The sequence below is a fragment of the Monodon monoceros genome, unplaced genomic scaffold, assembly GCF_005190385.1.
Source record: "Monodon monoceros isolate NGI ecotype Baffin Bay Population unplaced genomic scaffold, NGI_Narwhal_1 Super_Scaffold_4, whole genome shotgun sequence".
NCBI classification, from domain to species: domain Eukaryota; kingdom Metazoa; phylum Chordata; class Mammalia; order Artiodactyla; family Monodontidae; genus Monodon; species Monodon monoceros.
Genome location: NW_021703781.1, coordinates 28861692 through 28877426, shown reverse-complemented (window position 1 = coordinate 28877426; position 15735 = coordinate 28861692). Strand labels below are relative to the sequence as shown.

Below are 15735 nucleotides of genomic sequence, written 5' to 3'. Positions count from 1 at the left end.
CCTAAGATCTGGGCCACGTATCATGTGGTGGGGTGTCAGAGCTGGGCCCTCCCAGTGCCTGGCCTGACAGCAGTGTGGGAATGGCGCGCTGAAGGTGTTTGATACTGCAGGAGCCTGGAGCCCCTGTCCCTGCCCAGAAGCTCCCAGTCCTTGATGGAAGGCTCCAGAATGTCCAGGTTTCTAATTACATGGTGTGGTGATGCTTTCCGACTCACCCCCTTGCTCTTCTCTCACCTTCCTGCTTATCCCTTTGGTGCACATGCCGTTATCTTTTTATTTGTGTACCTTTCCTTCCTGTTCATTTCTGAAGCAGAGACTTTTTGGGAACTGAACTGTCAATCTTGCCCCAATCCTCACCCTTCACTCTGCTGAGTGTCCCGAGATGCCTTGACCCTTGCCCTTGGACCCAGCTGTGTGAGGCCAGGTGCCAGGTCCCATCAGTCTCTGAACCAAGAGGCCTGCAGAGCCAGATCCCAGAGTGGGTCTGGCTGGTGATGGCCCCCACATTTCCCACTTCAACCAAGAAGTCTCAAATCCTGCCATCAGTGAGGCACCACATGCCTATCCCTTGTCCCCCTTTAAAATGTAAGTGCCTTTAAGAACAGGGACCAGGAAACTGAGTTCATCTAGTACTTTATTTCAGGATTACTGCAGAACGGAGGCTGTGTAAGTTGTGGGTACCAGGCACCAGGTAGAAAAACGTGCCACCAGAAGTGGCTGGGTCACTGCACACCCCGTATCTTGAGACCAACACAACTCAAAGTGCCTTCAGAGTCATAGGTGGCCTGTCTACTGCAAATTGACTGGACCCTGGGCCCTGGCTGCACGCCGAGTGCTCCCCTTGGCATAACTAGCCTCTCTCATGGGCCTGACCAATGCCGAGAGCCAGCCTTGCCTTGGAGCTCCGTCTTCTCCCCAGGATATCATGGCTTCCAGGAAGGCCAATAACGATCCAAAAGACATTAGGCAGTGGGCCCAAAAGACCAGGGCGGCGTTGTTGTCACTTTCTAAGTTTAGATTTACACATTCAGCATGTACGTCCATTTCTAGGGTTTTGTCTGTAATTCTGGTAGGCTGTCACCAAGTGGTGGTAATGGCGGCTGGGCAAAAAAGACATGATTACTGAAGGAAGAAATTATTATTTTATATACCGCTATTGTTCTATATTATTAAATAATAATAATTAATACTCCTGTTTGATTTGCCAGGCATTGTTCTAAGTGTTTTACCTCACTTAATCCTCAGAACAGTCTTTCGTGGTAGTTCCTATCATTAGTCTTGTGAAGTGACTCGCCCAGGATCACAGAGCTAAGATTTGGGTCCAGAGTCTGGTGTTCTTAACTTTCATGCACTACTTCAGAAACAGGCAAATACCCAGGGAAACATTACTATGGAAACAGACCATCTCATAGACCAGTACTTCTTAAACTTAATAGCGTATGAATTCTCTGGGGCTCCTGTGAAAATGCAGATTCTGATTCAGTGGATCGAAGATGGGGCCTGAGATTCTGCATTTCTAATGAGCTCCCAGGCAATGCTCAGGATGGCAGTCTAGGAATGACTGATAGCCACAGTGTAGTGCCTGCATTTCAGCCGGCCTCAAACTCAAATCCTGTGAGTGCTGAGCAGGTGACATAATGCAGGGCGCAGTTGGTCGGAACAGAGGTGACACGGAGAATGCATTGCAGTCGGTCTGATGGGGCGGCCACTCCTTAACCTCAGCTGATAATCACCAGCAAGGATTCTGGACCAATGTGGTCATATTTCTATGTGAAATCTCGCACTTTCAAATAATGGGGCAACAAATTCAACTTTCTAAAACACTAGGCAGCTTGTACATGAATGTTCATAGCAGCATTATTCATAATAGCCAAAAATTAGAAACAACCCAGTGTCTTTCCTCTGATGAATGAGTAAATAAAATATGGCATGACCATATAATGGGATATTATTCGGCACCAAAAAGGAATGACATAATGATACATGCTGCAATGTGGATGAACATTAAAAACACTCCAGTGAGTGAAAGAAGCCAGACACAAAAGGGCAATTATTGTATGAGATGTCAAGAGTAGGGAAATCTATAGAAAGAGAAAGTAAATTAGTGGTTGCCTGGGGCTGGGTATGGTGAGGAAGTGGGGGGTTGGATGGTGAGTGACTGTTAATGAATACAGAATTTCTTTGGGGGAGTAATGAAAAATGTTCTAAAATTAGACTGTAGTGATGGTTGTATAACTCTGTGAATATACTAAAACCCATTAAACTGTACACCTTAAATAGGTGAAATGTCGGGTACGTGAACCATATCTCAATAAACCTGCTTAAAAAAAAATACCATATAGGAGAGAGCCAGTTTCTTTAATATATAAAGTGCAATTACAGATCAACAAGAAAAATACCAAGCCCCAGTAGAAAAAAAAAATCACAAAGTATATGAACTAACAGTTCACAAAGGAAACACAAGTGGTTCTTAAATGCAAAAATTCTCTCTTGGGCTTCCTTGGTGGCGCAGTGGTTGAGAATCTGCCTGCCAACGCAGGGGACACGGGTTCGAGCCCTGGTCTGGGAAGATCCCACATGCCGCGGAGCACCTGGGCCTGTGAGCCACAATTAGTGAGTCTGCATGTCTGGAGCCTGTGCTCCGCAACAACAGAGGCCGCAATAGTGAGGGGCCCGCACACCTCGATAAAGAGTGGCCCCCGCTTGCCACAACTAGAGAAAGCCCATGCACAGAAACAAAGACCCAACACAGCCATAAATAAATAAATTTTTTTTAAAAAAGGCAGAAGACAACGTATTTAAAAAAAAAAAATCTCACTTGCTCATAATACATGTCGTACAAGTCAAACCTACTCTGAGAAGATTTTCTACCTCTTAGGTTGGCAAAGATGAAAACTCTGTTCGGGAGGAGACGGGACATTAAGTTGGTACACCTGCAACTGGAGGCATGGAGGCGGGTAGTGGCAATTGTCATCTTTAAAAATGAAAATTGTACATACCCATCAACCCAGCAATTTCACTTCTAGGAATTTATTCAACAAATGTACTGTCACCTGTGCAAAATTATATATGTACATACACACATATATGCAAAGTTATTCATAGTAGCATTGCTTGCAATAGAAGAGTGGAAACAATCTAGACATTTGCAGTAGTGATGGGAAAGCACTATGAACCTTGCATAGATTTGAATACTGTGCAACCCTCAAACACAATACAGCAGCTCTGTTTATACTGATCTGGTGGAAAATATTATATATATATGTCTGAGATATATTATTAAGTGAAAAGGGAAGATGTAGAACCAAGTATATAATCTGTCTCCATACAAGTGAGGGAAAAGAAAGGATGCACGTATGTATGTATATGGTGTATATGTTTGTAAATGGAGAGCCCATCTTTGGGGTGGTCTAAAGGAAATTCAGATAGCCGCCAGGTAAGGCAGCAGATGGCTGGGAGCAGGGGTGAGGGGAGACACACTTTCGCTGCTTACAAGGTTGTATTCTGCCTGCGTTGTCTCTTCAGTAGCCATTTAAAGCACACCACCCAGGGCCAGAGAGCACCTGTGTGAGGTCATGTGACCACCAGCTGCCCCTTCATGACAGCAGAGTTAAAGGAGTAGTTCCTAGCCACCATCGAGGACTTTGCTCCCTTAAATCTAAAAGAGATGTGCGCCACTCACCATCTCCTCTGTTCTCTGTCCCCACACGAGTCTCCCAGCCTTGGGATTCCCATGTGTGCTCTGAGGGTGACTCTGGTGTTCTCTGGACTGAGGACAAAAGGTATCCGGCACATGGGGACACAGGGCATGAAGGCTGAAGAGGGAAACCATGAGGACCCCTGTGGGGCATCATTTTGGCCTGTTGGATCCTAATCCCTGTGTTTACTTCCTGTCCTCTAGGCACGCCCCAAAGGCGAGGGTCTGACCCCGTACCAGGGCAAAAAGCGCTGCTTTGGCGAGTACAAGTGTCCCAAGTGCAAGAGAAAATGGATGAGCGGGAACTCCTGGGCCAATATGGGGCAGGAGTGCATCAAGTGCCACATCAACGTGTACCCACACAAGCAGGTGAGCCGGGCGAGGGGCGGGGGAGCGGGAGCGGGTGAGCCGGGCGAGGGGCGGGGGAGCGGGAGCGGGTGAGCCGGGCGAAGGGCGGGGGAGCGGGAGCAGGTGAGCTGGGCGAGGGGCGGGGGAGCGGGAGCAGGTGAGGCAGAAGGACCGGGGGAGGGGAGCTTTTCCCTTACTGAGCCTCAGACGATGGGGATGGGACCAGATCTATCCAAGTTAGCCCTTTCTTTCCTTGTCTCATAGGAAGTGGGGGGGAGAGGGCTTGTTTCTCCAGGAAGGGAAGGAAGATAAAGGGGCAACTGTACGAAGACCCTGAGACCACAGACCCCAGTGAATTTTGAAAGTAACGAACTGCAACCGTGACACAAAGAGGGATACGCAGGCGGCGGGATGCTGTAGAAAAGTGCATTTTGTTGGTTCTTCGCCCAGTTGGCGCATGTTTACAAGGTGGATACTGGGTGCCAGATACTGTGCAACGCGGCTGGTGGCCAAGGGCCAGCCTGCCCTGCTGGGAGGGGGTTGAGGCAGCTCTTCCCAGGCAGCACTCACTTACTGCAGGCTGCAGAGAGGAGGCGGCATTTACTCTGCGGCCTGAAGCAGGGGAGGAAGCTAGACCTGTCACCAGAGGGAGGATGGTCATCCTGGGAAGAGGGTACAGCAAATGCTAATGCCCTGAGACTGTTGGACTGGAGATGCTCAAGGCTGAAAGCTCAGTGAAGGAACAGGAGAGTGGAGTGGGAGATATGGGAGAGCTAAATGGAGCAGTCACCAGAGGAATTCGGGGGGCCCTACAAGGAAGCCCCCAGCAACAGGGCTTTCGGCTTCATTTTGAGCTGATTGCTTTGGTTGTGTGTAGAGACTGGCCTAGAGGGGCTGGGAGACTGGGGAGACCAGCAGGAAAGCCATGGCCATAGTCCCGGGCGAACCGAAGGAGGTCTGAACTCAGGTGGTGGCTCTGGATTTGGGTCCAACACAGAGCATCACGGGATCGGATGTGAAAGGTGAGGGGGGGCCAGGAATCCAGGAATGAGAACAATCACACTCTGGCTTGAGCTCCTGAGTGGATGGAGGTTGTCGTGACCAAGGTGGGCAGCCTGGGCTGGGGGCAGTTGGGATGGGACATAGGTGTTCTAGATAAAGGCAAGAGATCTCTAATACATGCTACATTTGAGATGTTCCTGAAAATCCAGGTCTAGACGTCAAGAGGGCAGTTGGGTTTGTTATTCTGAAGCTCGTATGAGAAGTCAAGGTGGTTCACTGGGAATTGGGTACCATTGGCCTAAAGGTATTTAGGGAATGATGAGATTTCCTGCAGAATGTGGGTAAAGTAGCGAAGGGATTCCCCAGACCATGTGTTGTGGAATCCCAGCATTCGGAGGTCAGATGGAGGAGAAGCATCCAGCGAGGAGGGGGACCAAGGAGCGTGGAGTCCTGGGGGTGGGAGGGTGGCAGTACAGGTGGTGGCTGGTGCTGAGATGTCAGGTGTAATGACCATGGAGAAGGGCCCTTGAGGTTTGGTAATAAGGAGGTGGTCCCGAAACTTTGGAGGGCATCACTTTTACCTGGAGCACTTTTTGAGCTGCCACCAAGCTCTGAGAACCACTGAAGCTGATGCCCTTTAGGTCGGACATGAGGCGGAGGGGAGATGTTAATTCACAGCGGATCTGTTGGCCAGGGCAGTGTCCATGGTGGTGGAGGTTCCCTGGGCCAGGCCGCAGAGGAAATACCTTCACTGTCCACTTTTGCAAAGGGCATTGATTGTGGAGAGAAGCAGAGAAATGGGACAGTAGCTAGAGTAGGGACGGTGGCGTTGAGATGGGTGTTCTGAAGATGGGAGAGCCTGGAGCACATTATAGGCAAATGAGAATGACCCAGAAGAAAGCAAAAGGCTGATGATAAAGGGACAAGAGGGAGATGCCTTATCATCAGCCCAGGAGGGAGGGAGGTGGGGGATGATTGGGGACGGTCGTGCGTTTGATGGGGCAGAGAAGGGGGACCTCACTTCCAGGGCTTCTGTTTTCTCAGTGAAATGGGACATGAGGTTTTCAGCTAAAAGTCAGAGTGAGGAGGGGTGTGGTGGGCTTGGGGAAGGACAAGGGAGGAAGCGAACCTACTAGAGAAACATAGCCGGACTGGCAAGCAGCATGCCAGCCCAGGGGGCGCTTCGAGATCATAACTGTCACCCAAGCCGTCAGCCCGGTTCTGTGACTTGGCCAGTAGTGCTCACTGCACAGGTGTGGGCCAGAGATGGTGTTACAGGGGTTCGGGGACAGAGGTGTGCCAGATGAGTGTTTCAGAGGGAAGAGTTCAAAGAGTCGGGTGTGATGTTGGAAGAGTGTGGTCCTGGGCTGTGAGCTGGACGGCTGGGAAGGGAAGCCAGAGGGGCCCTGATGGAGAGGCGGGGCCCGGACTGGGGGGAGTGCGGGACCCGAGAGCCGGACAGAGAGCAGGTTTCTGAAGGCCAAGTCCAGGCTCTGGCTGAGGGGATGGTGGGAGACACGGTCACTGCCGGTGAGGTAGTTGGGGTAGGGGGAGCGGGGGTTGGGGTGAGCCTTCCCTGTGTAAGCTGAGTCACCAAGACGGATGGCAGGAGCGGGGGCGGGGGGGGGGCGGGCAGAGGAGGCCACAGGGAAAGGGAGGCAGGAGGATGGGGGAGGATCCGCCGAGGCAGTGACGTCAGGCTGAGCTCCGAGGGGCAGTGGAGGGTCAGCAGACGAAGGGGACTGGGGTGGGAGTGGCAGAGAGGGGAGGGTGCGCTTCTGGTGAGGGAACAGCACGTGCAGAGTGGAGAGGACAGGGGCCCAGCCGAGCACTGGAGGAGCTGAGGGGTGAAGCACAGTGTGGAAGGAGGGGCCGGGCTGCCTTGGGCTGGCTCAGAGGCCATGGCATGGAATTTGGTCTTTATCCTACTAGGAGCGTCTGGGAGTTGTCCAAGAGGACTCTTGTGGTTGAAACATTTTGTGATTTTATGACCCTCGTGCAGGCCTCCTTTGCCTCTGTTTGCAGACTCTTCATCCTCCTGCCCCCAAGGGTTTCCATGGTTGCCATCACCCACACTGTCACACACAGGCAAATAGATGGGAAGCTGGCCATGCAGCCCAGTGGACAAGGGGCTCCTTAGTGCAGGGGGCCTGGCCCACAACCTAATGGCACCAAGGGAGACACCAAGGCTCTGGAGCACCAAGACAGGCTTGATGACCCAGTGGCTGGGCACAGGGCACGTGATATGCACATAGTGTTGTAGGAGCATGTCGGGGCTGGGGCTGAAGGCGAGCAGTGTAAAGGAGCCACGGCACCTGGATCCTGAAGTCTTCCTGGCAATTCCTGAGCTGGTCTGGAACCCCAGTTCAAAAGCACCTCCCCAAATGTCTGACTGTCAGCACGCTCACCCTCGTTGAACTCTGTTCCCCCAGGGCCCTTGTGCGTGGCCCGTGCTGTCAGAGGGGTTCCTACTTTCTCTCATTGGACACACTTTGTTGAGGGCTGCTCGCCAGGTCTGTGCAGGCTCTGAAGGAAGACGAAGGTCAGGGGGCTGCCTGGCTTTCCAGGAGCTTCCTCTGCAACCCAAGGGACAGGATTCCATCAGACAGGGTTAGCAACTGGCGTTCAGAGAACTCCTCTTCTGAGTCGCAGGTGTGGTCACCCTCCGGGTGCCGTTTGCTGAGCCCCTGCATACCCTTCATGTGTGCTCTGCCCTTAGACCGGGTGTCCTGTTCACTGGGAGGGAACGTGCAGTCCTGAGAAGCCACGTGGCTTTTCCAGGGTCCCCAGGTGGAAGTGGTGCCTTGGCGTTGAACTTGCACCTGTGTCTGGAGCCCGGCCCTGAGGCCAGGCAGGCCTCCGTTGGTGTCCCAGCTCACGCCCTCTGAACTGGGTGGGCTGGAGCAAAGCGCTGGGCTGGGCTCCGAGCACAGGAGAGAGGAGGGGTGCTGTAGGTGCGTCTCAGTCACTGGAGACTGGCAGGAATTGGGGAAGTTGTGACAGCAGTGTGCGGTGGCCAGGCACTCCTCTGCGTATACCTTTATACCTTTATCCTCTCAGCCACCCCATGAGGTCAGCTCTATTGTCTCCCCATTTTACAGAGGAGGAAACTAAGGCAAAGGGCATAAGTGACTTACCCAAGGTCAGTAGAGAAGCTGGAACTCATGAAGAGGGATCAAGTTTGGGGCTGGAGGAAAACATGGAACCTGGAGGGGACAGATGAGTGGCCTGGGGGAAGCGGGGGCAGGGGGAACAGCAAGGGCAGGTCAGGGTGGCTGGCTGGGGAGGGGAGCTGGGAATGGGCCAGTTCCTGCAGTGGCTCAGACGTATGGTGCTTGGGGCTGTGCTAGGGTCTGGGAGGCTCAGTCCTCATGACTCTCACACCTCTGTGACCTAATCAGAGAGGCAGGGCCCAGGCCATGCACCCAAGTCCACCAGCACCCAACTCTCCAGTGTGGCTCCAGCCTCCTTGGCCGCACCCCTGTGTTGCCCTAGCACCCCTTCCATGATGCCGGGCCCGTACCCCCATCCCCCAGGCTGGCAGTGGCCTCTCCTGCTTCGTCTCCATCCTGCGAAGCTCAGTCCAAGCACAGCCTCCCTGACCATCACCTCCCCGTCTCCACACTCAGGATCAGAGTCTCCCAGGCCCAGTGAGGAAGAATCTTCCAAGTGCGTGTGGCTCTGCTTTTCCTTCTCCTCGTCATTCAGCCCTTGTTTGTTGAGCACCTACTGTGTGCAGCAGGGAGACTGAGGCCCAGAGAGGAGGTGGGACTTGAGCAAGGTCACTCAGCCAGTCAGGGGGGCCTGGGACCGGGTCTCCCCTTGCCTCACCCCCCAACCTCCTGTCACAGGGCTCTTCTCCCTCAGGGAAGTGGCAAGCTGGGCTGAGGGCAGAGGGGGTGGTGGCCCTGCCGAGCTCCCCAGCAGTCAGGAGCCTTTGAAGAGCTGAGAGGAGGGGCTCAGAGCCTCTGTCCCCCCATACTTTCCCTGCCCCCCACGGTGGAGAGGGGGTGCTTTATTTCTACTGCGCCCTGAGCTCTGACCTGTGTGGTATCCATCTCCTGAGAACCCTCCACTTCCCCTCCCCTCCCTCCTCTACCACATCTGTTTCCCGTCAGTCTCCAGCTGCGGCTCCCCCCTGCCAGCCCTGCCCCCCATGAGAAGAAAACACTAATGGGCTTTGCCTCACTGCGGGGGGTGGGGATGGCCCTGGGGTGATCAATCCCAGCTGCTGACTGTTTTTCCCTCGCAGAGGGGAGTCGCCTTGACAGCTTCCCCAGCTCCTCCACCCAGTGCCTGGGCAGGGCTGAGCCAGGACCCGTGGAGGGAAGGGGCGCTGACAGGGTCATGGCCAAGGAGCGGGGATGGCCAGGATGTTGCAAGTGCATTTCCACAGGGACTCAGCTGGTTCCCCTGTTCCCAGCCTGCTCCCTCTACATAATAATAATAGCAATAATACATGATATTAATACTGATCAACACTGCTCTTTATGTACCAGGCACTGTTCTAAAAACTTGGCATATATTAACTTACTTACTCTTCACAACAACCCTATCAAGTAGGTACCCTTATTAGCCCATTGTGCAGAGGAGAAAAATTGAGGCACCGAGAGGTTAAGTGACTTGCAAGAGGTCACACAGCAATTATAGAGTCTTACAGAGCTTTTTATGGTTAGAAACTACCTTAAGACAGTCATCTCATTTACTTCTCTCCCTATCACACGTACAGCAAATGTTATTAAACGCCCCCAACCCAAGTTACAGAAGGGCAAGTTAAGGTTCTAAAGGAGAAAGTTCTCTCCCAACAGTCCTTGGCAGGTAGGTAAAGCTGCAGGCCTCTGGCAGGGCCTTTAATGTCTTGGAGCCTCGGTTTCCTCATCTGTAATATATGAGGATGATAATATGCCCCTCACAGGACGTTAGGTTGTATGATTTATGTGGCCGTGCTTTGCAAAGTGTAAACCACAGGGAGCAAGGGTGGCGTCAGGCCTGCTTGCTCTGGTCTCTCCGGGCCCACTTGGAAGATGGGTTCAGGGAGGGGCTCGGACCAGCATGAAGAGTCCGGGAGGGGAGCTGGACATCAGGCTGGGTTTAGTCTGGGGGAGGAAAGACTTCAGAGCTGCTCACATTGGACCTATGGGGGCCAGCAGAGAGTCTGCATGGCCCCTGCGTGGCTGGGATCACTGGGATGGGCGTACAGGGACCCAGACTTCAGCCCAAGATCGTGAAGTGCAGGCAATGGGCTGAGCCGGTGAGCTCAGCCGCCAGGGAGCTCTCCAGCGCTGGGGTGTGTAGGCCATGCCCTGGGATACTGTAGGTGTGTATCAAGATGTCTGGAGGGCAGGGGATGTGACCTTCCCAGGTCTTTCAGCTTGGAATTGTGGCTTCTACTTTCAGTGGTCCTCTACCAGCTGGTATTCCCCTCCTATTAGTAATAATAATAAACAACATTAATAACTTTTATGTGCTATGCACTTTCTATTTGTGATCTCCCTTGAGTTGTAACAACAGTCTCGTGAGAAAAGTGTTACTGACATCTCCTTTTACAGATGAAGAAGTGGAGGATCAGAGAGGTCAGGTGGCTTGCCCAAGGTCACACAGCTCATAGGTAGTTTGAGTCCAGGTTTGACATGAAGCCAAACTCTTTCTCCTTTCCCCTGGCTAGGAAAGCCAGTCATTGAAAGCTTACTGAGATGAAGCCAAGGCTCCTGCCCTATTTCCATGTCTTCCCAGTGTGGCTTTAGGCCTGGAAGCACAGGGATGGGCTTTACGACCCTGGATCAGAACCCTGCCCACCCACAGTCCATACACTCGCTTTCTAGAGCCCTCTGACTCGTCCATTCTCTGCTCTGAGTGTCAGCTTCAGGCCAGGCACTGCATAATCAGGCAGAAAAGTTGGTGCGCTACTTTTGAGCTGTTTGCAGCCTGTCCAAGGGGTAGCGCTCACGCTCAGCTCCCCTCCAGGACCGTTCTGGGTCCTGGTCACTGGCACCAAGGCTCCCTTGGCTCACACCAGACTGCAGTTCCTGCCCCCTGTCCTCGGCAAGTGGCTCCCAGCTGGCCCTGATCAGCTTCCTTTGAGTTCCCCCGAGTCCATGCAGAGGACCCTGCTACAGGTAGGGGTTCTGGGCTGGGGCTACGGCTGCCAGCCAAGAAACCGTCTGCCTCGGGAGGTGTGCCTAATAACCCCCGTACATTTTCCAGAGAAACAAGCTCGCTTTTGAGAGCCAGGATGCGAGGTACAGAGGGAGCAGGGAAGCCCCCTGTGTAACAGAAACCTGCTTGTATGTGCCAAACGCCACTCAGTTTACAAGCATCTAGACATCTGACTCCACCCTGTAAACGAGCTGCAACAATGGCCCACTTTACAGATGTGGAAACCGAGGCTCTCTGAGGCCACACTCTGAGTGAGTAGCCTCAGAGGTCTGGCAAGTCACCTCCCTTCTCTGGACCTCAGTTTCCCTGTTCAGAAACACCTAGCCACTCCACTAACGAGGCAGGCACTGTGCCAGGCCCTGGGATGTGGGATGAATCAGAACACTGGCTGCTGACGTCACAGAGCTAAGGGCTCGCTTACCCAAAGCCTGAAACACTGTGACCCCGTCCAGGTTAAACTCCCCTTGAGTCTTGAGGCCGCAGGAGCAGGTGTGGTGGTGACAAGTGGCCTGGGAGGAAGCAGTGGATGCTGGGAATCAGGAGATGCGGCTTGGGTCTCCCTTGCGCTGGGCCTCAGTTTCTTCATCTGGATAATGTCTGTGCCCCGCTGTGCTGCCTCTGTCTCGGGCATTCGTGAGCTTCAGGTGGTGGCTGCTCAGAGAGTACTGGCGGGGGTGGAGTTGGGGGGCAAAGTGGCATGTAGACCTGGGGCTCTGTGTGCAAGACCTCCTCCCAAAGCACTGACCCCAGCCCGAGGCCTCAGCCTATGCCTCCCAGGATGCAGGACTCAGGACACTCGGGTTGCCTGCAGCAAGCGAGAAGCAGGAAGGGTCCTGGGCGCTTTGGGAAACAACCTCTGATTACAGACGCCTGCACGCTCTCTCTGGGCCCTCCCTGTCTGTCTCCCTCCTCCTGTCTGTCTCGAGCACTCTCTTGCCTCTCTCCGCATCTGCCTCACTCTCACTGCTCCTCTGGTATTTCTTTCTTTCCGCTCCCTCCTCCCCACCCTTGGGCCCGCTTCCTCCTTCCTCTCTGCAGAGACCCCTGGAGAAGCCCGATGGCCTGGACGTGTCCGACCAGAGCAAGGAGCACCCCCAGCACCTATGCGAGAAGTGCAAGGTGCTGGGCTACTATTGCCGGCGCGTGCAATGACCCGGCCGCCTGCTGGGCCCCGCCGCCCTCCTGCCAGCCAGAGAAGACGCCACCCCCCTGCGTGTCCCCTGTGTGCGCGGGGGCGTCCTCGCAGGCTTACAGGTCTAGGGGGTGGGCTCTTGGCTCATGTATGTTGACAAACAGTGTTACTGACGTAGCTGCGCCCCCAGAAGGCCGGGTCTCTGCGACTCTCTACGGGGGGCCCTGGGTCTGTGTGGAGGGAATAGGGCAAGCAGAGGTCAGCACACAAGACCACACAGAGCCCTTGGTGTCCCCGCAGGCTCTCCTCTGAGACTCCCTTTGGGGTGAGCAGCCTTGTATTGGCCACGAGTGCACTAAATTTACTGTGAATCCCAGAGCCTGCAGGGGACTGTCTCCCCAAGACCGGCCAGGCCGCTTTTCCCACCCAGAACCTTCCAGTTTGCCCTGTGTGAAAAGCCACTCTCAGAAAGCCCTAATTTTCTGTCTAAGTCAGCACTCATGGCAAGCTGACACCTGTTCTCACAGCTGCTGGGGAGCGGGCATCTCTGCCCCCTGCCACTTTGAGCCCCAAACCTGACCGCCTCTGCCGTCACTGGCGTTGCACCTGGGCGCCGCACCCTGCCCCCCACCATAGACCCAGAGGTCAGGCACGGGGAGGCACTGAATGTTGGACAGTGTTCCAAGGTGTGACCTAGGGCACATCAGGCAATGCCTCCCCCCTCTCCCAGCACCTACTACCCCCACTTGCTAGGATTTTGTCAGCCCCATTCCCTTCCCCTCTCCCTCCCCTCCCACCCACGATAGGGGGCCACTCCCTGATGGAGGCTACAGGACCCAGCAGGGAAGCCACTCTGGCAGGAAGGACACAGGCCAGGCAGATCAAAGACCCCGGTTTTAATGCTGGCCTCACCACCGACACACTGTGGAGCCTGGGAAGGATTCTCATCTCTCTGCTTCGCTACTAGTTAAGTGAGAGAGTGACAGCAGAGAGCCGAGAGGCCCGTTTCTGTTCTGATGTTCTGGGATTCAGCCTGGCTGTGTGCCATCTCCTGGAGCAGAAAGCTTTATTTGGACAGTATCCCCAGGTCCCGTGCCCCCAGTATCACCCGTCAGTCGGTCACTTAAGAAGTCATGCGGAGGGATCCCGTCCTCCCCTGTCGCCCCTGCAGGCCCAGCCCTGCCTGCTGTCCCCTACCCTGCAAACGTGAAGGAGAGGGTTTCCCCCACCCCAAGACAAGCTACAGAACCTCTCGTTTGCAAAGTGGGGATAATGATTCCTACCTCCCGAGGTGGGGAGAGGCCTCTTGGCGTTCACACTGGTCAGGGCGACGTTGTCCTGGCTAGTGGGGGGATCGCCTTCCTCTTTGCTCCCTCCCCAGTGAGAAGTCCTATTTTTATTGTCGTATCACCCTTCCTTTCTCCCAGGGGAACCGGCTGTCAGAGCTGGGTCACTTGATTTTGCCCCAACATTATGCCTCTGTGGAAAAAAAAAAATCAGACCACGAAATGGGCCTGAAATTCAGTGTTTACCACGGCTCAAGGACACCCAACCCGTGTCCAGTTGCCTTTTGTTTTCAAATGAAAATGCTTTGTACAACTGAGGAGTTACAGCAAAGTGTTAATCAGGGGTCCAGGGAGTGAGTCGAAGAGATGGAGTGAGTGCATTTGCAGCCAGAGGGCTGCAGTGTAGATTTGGGCAGGGGGGTGGGGGTGGGGCCATGCCCTCTGAGCATTTAAGAAGGGTGTATTTGCTCCAGACTGAGCCCTGTAGCGGCCTCCCTCCGGCCTGCCCCTGACTGTGAACACGCTCACCGCCCACTGAGGAATCCCTCCCAGCTGCTCCCTGCCTGCTCCAGGGTGTCAAGGTGAGCCAGAGTCACCCTGTTCCAGGGCTCTCTGTCCCCAAGGAGAAGCTGTTGCTGTCAGTCATCCTAGTGCCCTGCTAACGAGAACATTCGCAGTGGTGGGCAGTGTGTTGGCCCCTGCTGCAAGGACCAGGTCTCAACCCTTCCAGGCACCTGGCTCCACAGGGGGACCTTGGCCTCAGGTACCTGGGCTGCAGTCATGGGGCAAGCCCACACCTAAGAAAGAACCCAGGCTCCAGACCCCTGGAGGCCAGGGCCTTCCACAGGCCAAGAGGAGAAGGGATATCACCCCAAAGTGACCTTTGCAGTGGGTTTGTCCAGCTGGCAGCCCCCGCCATCTGTGCAGAGCTGGCCACCGCAGGGGCTGGGCCCTCCCTATGAGGCAGCCCTTCCACACCGCCCCCTCCTGCACTGTTTGGCTGAATTTGGGAGCTCTGTGTGCTCAGCGAAAGCCACTGCTGTCCAGGCTGGTGCTGTGAGAATCAAGTGCTCAGAGGGCCTGGACACCCAGGAGACAAGAAATTGTGTGGTTTTAGTACGTTCAAAGGGACAATCGCTTGCAGTTAGTGGATCTAGCAATCCAGTTGGGAGAGAACGGTGTTTACCCCATAAGAAGTATTCAATAGTTCTACTTGTGAATTTGTATTTATTTTGAGTTATACTTGACACAGAATTCCTTTTTTTTTTTTTTTAAAGAAAAAATACTATGTGTGTATTTTGAAACGAAAATTCATGGATGTTAAAATTTCTGCATGGTTTCCAATTTTTCTCACAACACTGAATTTGTTACCTTCTCCCGAAAAATCTTCACAGTGATTTTTGTCTGTATATATTTGAGGGCTTTTTTTAAAAAAAGAAAAAGAAAAGAAAAATATGATTGCCTGATTTTTGAGATTAAAGTAAACAAAAAGAGAGGCATTTTCAAAACTTCAGAGCTTTCAGGAGGGCAATAGAATATCAAATGAAGATTTCTGGAAGTATTTTTTGCAAATCTTCTGGTTGAGCTGCAAGAAAATATTTATGGTGAGAACTATTCTCTTTTTCCTGTTGGTTTTTTTTGTGGGGGTTGATTTTTTACTATGCTTTGGTCTGTAAAAAGTCTGCAACTGAATTACATTAAGAAGGAAATATTGTCTACATAGATTATTATATGAAGTTGGTACATAATTCTGATGAGGAAAAAAAACTTTGCAATTCTTTAAGCCATATTATTGTTATTCTCTGTTGTTATCCCTGGATAAAAATATCAGTATTAAGTAGCCAGCATATTATTCAAGTGCTTAGACTTATTATTAATATGTTCTTGTCCTGTATTTATACATATGTGTATTTGGGAAAGTACTGCCTTTTTTTAAGGGAAGCTATTATTAGATACTTGGTGAAAAAGGGAATGGTGAGCCCTTCGAGCCTCTTCAGCTGAGGATAACACAGCATTATAATCCATTCTCTTGCACCTTCTTATTATTATCTTGTTATTATAGTTATTAAACTTGTGGGGGGCAGGAGTGTGCCTGGGGAGGAGAGGGCGTGAGA

The 15735-nt window shown here is 53.0% G+C and overlaps 1 protein-coding gene across 2 annotated transcripts in view; it reads left to right on the top strand.

The window, feature by feature from the left end:
* ZCCHC24 (zinc finger CCHC-type containing 24) overlaps positions 1-15092 on the top strand; it is a 60835-nt gene extending 45743 nt beyond the window's left edge. Inside the window, exons 3-4 of one of the 2 annotated variants that reach the window (XM_029244616.1) lie at positions 3902-4066; positions 12242-15092. In XM_029244616.1, the coding sequence (XP_029100449.1) occupies positions 3902-4066; positions 12242-12355 (279 nt within the window). In that variant the 3' untranslated portion in view covers positions 12356-15092. Of the gene's footprint in view, positions 1-3901; positions 4067-12241 lie in introns of those variants that run through there. The other variant, XM_029244617.1, reaches the window with a different exon arrangement.
* The last annotated feature ends 643 nt before the right edge of the window (positions 15093-15735 follow it).